This window comes from Capsicum annuum, chromosome 7 (genome assembly GCF_002878395.1).
Source record: "Capsicum annuum cultivar UCD-10X-F1 chromosome 7, UCD10Xv1.1, whole genome shotgun sequence".
Lineage (NCBI taxonomy): Eukaryota > Viridiplantae > Streptophyta > Magnoliopsida > Solanales > Solanaceae > Capsicum > Capsicum annuum.
Window position 1 is genome coordinate 196,910,678 of NC_061117.1, and position 5,960 is coordinate 196,916,637.

Genomic DNA, 5,960 nt, shown 5'->3' on the forward strand with positions numbered 1-5,960 from the left:
GGTGAGTGGAGTACCGCTGGCATATATCAGAGCAATTAAGGATATGTATGATGGAGCGAAAACCCAGGTGAGGACGGCGGGAGGAGACTCAGAGCATTTCACTGTCCTGACAGGATTGCATCAGGGATCTACTCTTAGTCCCTTTTTGTTTGCGTTGGTGATGGATGTGTTGACGCGGCGAATTCAAGGGGAGGTGTCGTGGTGTATGCTTTTTGCAGACGATGTAGTTCTGATAGATGAGACTCGAGGGGGTGTAAATGACAAATTAGAGGTGTGGAGGCAAACTCTTGAGTCTAAAGGGTTCAGGGTGAGCAAAAGCAAGACAGAGTATGTGGAATGCAAGTTTAATGACGTGAGGTGGGAGAATGAGGTAGTAGTGAAGCTGGAAGCGCAGGAGGTATGTAAGAGGGATAATTTCAAGTACCTTGGGTCCGTGATCCAGAGTAACGGTGAGATTGACGAGGATGTCTCGCACCGTATTGGGGCGGGATGGATGAAGTGGAAGATCGCGTCGGGGGTGCTGTGTGATAAGAAGGTGCCGCCCAAGCTTAAAGGTAAATTCTACAGGGTGGTAGTTTGTCCGGCCTTGTTGTATGGAGCGGAGTGTTGGCCAGTTAAGAACTCCCACATCCAAAAAATGAAGGTGGCAGAAATGCGGATGTTGCGCTGGATGTGTGGGCTAACTAGAGGGGATAGAGTTTGGAATGAGACTATCCGGGAGAAGGTTGGTTTGACTTCAGTGGAGTGCAAGATGCGGGAATCACGATTGAGATGGTTCGGACACGTGAAGAGGAGGGGCATGGATGCCCCGGTTCGTAGGTGTGAGAGGCTAGCATTGGATGATTTTAGGCGGGGTAGGGGTAGGCCGAAGAAGTACTGGGGCGAGGTGATTAAGCGGGACATGGAACAGTTACAGCTCACCGAGGACATGACCCTAGATAGGAAGGTCTGGAGGACGCGAATTACGGCAGAGGACTAGGGCCAGTTTGGGTCGCTAGTGTAGGGAATTACTTGGTGGGGGTTTTATTCCTGTTATGATTCCGTGTTCCGTATTCCATGTTTCATTATGAATTTGTGTGCTTTCCTCTGCTCTCCTCTGTTTTATACTACTTATGGGTGTCATATTTATGTTATGTAATCTGCTTCTGTGCTTTACTATGTGTTTGTGTGGTATCTCATGCCTTGAGCCGGGGGTCTATCGGAAACAGCCTTTCTACTTCTTCAGAGGTAGAGGTATGGACTGCGTACCTCTCCCCCCCCCCCCCCCAGACCCCACTAGGTGGGAATACACTGGGTTTGTTGCTGTTGTTGTCTTTTGGGCATATTATATAAAAGTATCATTTAATGTGGCTCGACTGATATTTACACCTTCTAATTTTTAGTGTGTACAAGTAAACACTTAAACTATTATATAGTTGAATAGGTAGACACACATTTAGTAGGCGTGTTGAAAATTGAAAGAAGTTTGATAGTGATTGCGAAAAAATTGATGGAGAATTGAATGAGTAGTTTGAATAATTTGAATGAATGATTGAATTGAATGAATGATAATTGAGTTGAATTTATAAAATGAATAAATTAAACTGAGTGAGTTGAATGAATGGATTAAATCGAATGCTTGAATAGTTTAACATGAATTGATTATATTGAATGTATTCAATTTTAAATAAAACAGAGGTACAATGTCAAATTTATACAAGTAATTAATCTTCTAAATAAGGTACATGTCTCAATAAGGCACAAAATTATAAAGTGATCCACTCCTAAATAAGGTACAAAATATTAGACATATATACTAAAGATTTACCTAGGTGTACAAAAGAAATAAAATAATATGTAACAATTCTGAATTTAATTCGAAATCAATATGTTGAGGCGGTTGAAACCAAAGATGGCCCAAGCTATGTACTGCAGCAGATGAATATATAGTGAGATGAAACAGGTAAATCAACCCGGTCCAATGAACAGATACAATAATATTTCAATATCTCCGCTCAAGTTAGAGGGTACAAAAGAACCTCCAATTTGCACAATATATTATGATGAAGAGGACCGGTGAGAAGAGGATTGAATTTTGTGATGAATATGACCAAATTGAGAAAAAAAAATTAAAACTTGAATTTAATATCAACCATGCATATGATATGAGTGAAGCAGTTGGTTCAATGATATCATCAGTTAAGTTTACTGATGTGATTTGATATATATAGAAAAAGAGTTGAAAAATGGTATCAGAAGAACTGATTCTTGATGATGAAAATTTTGAGAAAAAATTTAAAAAATTACCACAACGGGTATATAAAATTGAAGGAGTACACCATTGACGTAATTGAATGGAGGAAAAAGTATTATTTAAATGGGAGGTCCAATGAAGGTAAAACAAAATGATTGATTTGAGAGTGACGTCAAAATAAAGACCTTTTAAAAAATAAAAATATTAATTATAATTGATTATTGTGATGAAGGTGGTGATGGCGATTGATGATTTTGAACAGATACAACAATATTCCAATAAGGCGTTTGACCATGAATATTATTAACAATATTTCGGGATACGTTTTCCATTATTACGAAATACTTGTTTGGCCATAAATATTTTAAAATACATTTTCACAATGGTTGAATTTTTTAGAAACATCTCAACAAGTGTTCTAACTACTTTTGAATTCACTTTTTTCACTTTAAAAAAAAAAATTCAAAAAACATTGTCGGAAAGCTTGAGGTGACACAATGAACAAAATGATGGCTATTTTGAATTCAAGTTAATATTAAGAAATGAAAATTAAGAATTTCATGAATTTATTTATGACAATTTAGTAACACAAAATGGATCGTTAGTCGTCTTAAATTCTCGTTGTCGATTTACCCGAGAGGAAATTGAAAAGGTTTAACTTTATTGGGTTATAACCCAATTATAATAAACCAGTAGCATTTTTATCGATTCACTTTTCGTACACCCCTATAGCTAAATCAAAATCTTTAACATATCGCGCTCTATGTTATGGATGTATAGTATATTTTACACATCCTCCTTCGGTTTTTTATTTAAACAATTGAGAAGAAGGCTATATAGGTCAATTCTTCTTCTAAAAGAAAGCACAATTTGAAGTGTGGTTTCAAGTTGGGTATGGAAGACATGGGGAAAAAAGGGAAAAGGACACAAATGGTCACTCAATGGAAATTAATCCCAACCGAATGGCCCATGACTTGATAATTCCATGTTTTAGCCATTCACTGACTATTTGCTCAATTTCCCTTCTATTTTATTTGTTTTTTGTTGCTTTTTCGTTGTTTTTTTTCTCCTGCTTGTTATGTTTTCTTCTTTTTCCCTTCTTTCTTGGTTGTATTCATTTTTTTAGAGTTCATTTTTTTCTAAGAAACTGATTTATTTTTTTAATTCTATCAATAAAATAATCAAATATAAATTATAATATCATAATCAAATAAAATTTTATAATTTTTTAAAATTTAAATTTATAATATCGTAATTAAATAATATCGGAGGTAGTTGTATGGACTGCGTACATCTTACCCTCCCCAGACCCCACTCTTGTGAGAATACACTGGGTATGTTGTTGTTGTTGTTGTTGTTGTTGTAATTAAATAATTGTATACTTTTTATACACTTCCTATACAATATTTAACTACAATAATTATTTAGATACAAATTCTATACAATATTTATATAGTTTGTATACATCCTATACATATACATATTCTATACAACAATGATACAAATTCTATACAGATCATATATAAAAAATTATATTCTATATAATATTTATACGATTATTTTACACATTCTATATAACAATTATACAATTTTTATACATATTTTATACTACTTTTAGCTATAATTATTATTCGGATACGTATTTTATACACAACTACACAGTTTCTTTACACATTCTATGCATGTGTATTTTATACAACAACTATACAGTTTCTATACATATTCTATATATTTTTATATATATTAAATACATATACATATTTGATATAACTATACAATATATAGGTGCATATTGTTTACAATAATTATACCTTTTTTATATAATTATATTTAATTGCTATTTTTTAACACATTTTATACAGTTTCCATACAGATATCTTATATTGATACATATTCTATTTAATAATTATATATTTTTTTATATAATTATATTTAATTATTATTTTTTAAAATAAAAAAGCAGACTCTTTTAGTTAAAAAGTTTATAGAAAAAAAAAATTGAAACATTTTAAAAGTAAGGCCGAATGGCCCAAATTGAAAAATACTGAAAATGGCCAAAATGGCCCAATAGGAGCTGAAGCAGCCCATGGCCATTATATGAAAATACTTTGGCTAAGTGGCCATTTATTGTCAACTAGCCCAAACATGGGCTATTTCTTTTGAGAAAAAATCACATAACTATACAATGTAAGAGTCAATATTACAAAAACTATCACTATCATTTTTTATTGACAAAATCTAGTTTTTATTTATAAAATTTACCAACTATTAGCTGTCACTTTAAATTAAAAATCCTAACCATTTTCTCACATTCCTTTTGTTTTGTCATACAAAAATTAAAATAAATAAAACCTACAAATCCTTTCCTTCCTCCCCAAAATGCCTTCACTATTTCACCCAAACTCCCTTAAAATTTTAATCTTTAATACACCTAAATTAGGTTTAATATTTAATCAAGTACATTGTTAATGAAAGTATGAAACTGCAAAAATATCTTGTTAAATCAAAGTTTCCAAACCACAACTAGTTTCCCTCCATTCACCAATCTATGGCCTTCTAAAAGGAATCATCTATCCAGTTCTCTCCTAGAGTTCTTGAGGAAGAAATAAATCAACCTGCAGAAGTTGGAACCGTCTCTCTGCATCATCCGGGGACACTAAGTATCATTTGTCCTTGTTTTCCCCGCGACAATGGTGAAGAAATTGATAAATACACATTCAAAATACATCTCAAGTATTTTTCGTTTGAGTCATTATCATGGTAGAGACGTGCGCTCACTTGTGAAATAGATCATTCTTTGCTTGCTTCGATTTCTTATGTGATTTTTTCTATAATTTATTGTTTATATATATCCTTTCCTTCCCAAAATGTATTCTTTTGTTCTTCTACTTCTGTGTTGTTGGAAAGAAAGAGGCCAACTAGATTGAATCTTTCGATAATTTTGAGGAGTTTTGAAAATTTTTCGATGACATCGACAAGTGAAGGTTATCAATGATTTTATGGTGCATGAATTATATAGAAATTGGTATATCATGACACATGAATTGTATAGAAATTGATATATAAATTGTATAGAAATTGGTGTATCACCAGCTTTATGGTGTCTGAATTGTATAAAAATTGGTATATCAACAGTTTTATGGTGTCTGAATTGTATAAACATTGTTGTATCAATAATTTTATGATTTTTGAAATAGTTAGAAATCGATATATTAATAATTTTATAGTGTCTGAATTATATTGAGAATGATATATCATCAATTTTATTTTAAGGTGTCATAGAAATTGATGTAACAATAATTTTATAGAGTTTGAACTCTTTAGAAATAGGTTTATCAATAATAATAATTTTATAGTGTCTGAAATATATAGAAATTGGTGTATCAATAATTTTATGATGTCTAAAATGTATAGAAATTGATCTATTTTTATGGTGTTTGATCTATATAGAAATAAGTGTATTAATAATTTTATGGTGTATTAATAAATTTATGGTGTATGAAATTTGTATAAGATGTGGTTTGAATCAATCGGAGAATTTACTATCATTAATGATGTTTTTTCTTAGAAGTATTAAAAATTAATGTTCGTTGAGTTAAATAAATTAATTAAAAACATAAAAAAAAAATCAATTAAATGTGTTGTTTTTTCGGTTATCTTATTTACTATTTTTAAAAAAAAAATTAGTTAAAAAATAAAGTATGAGAATTTATAAGATAAAATATCA

General features: G+C 31.6%; 1 protein-coding gene across 1 annotated transcript; it reads left to right on the plus strand.

Moving 5' to 3' along the window:
- Positions 1-223: 223 nt before the first annotated feature.
- LOC124900081 lies at positions 224-715 on the plus strand (the record flags this gene model as incomplete). Its single annotated transcript, XM_047415352.1, has 1 exon — positions 224-715. A coding segment is annotated over one exon (492 nt), but the record flags the coding sequence as incomplete, so codon positions are not given.
- Positions 716-5,960: the final 5,245 nt, after the last annotated feature.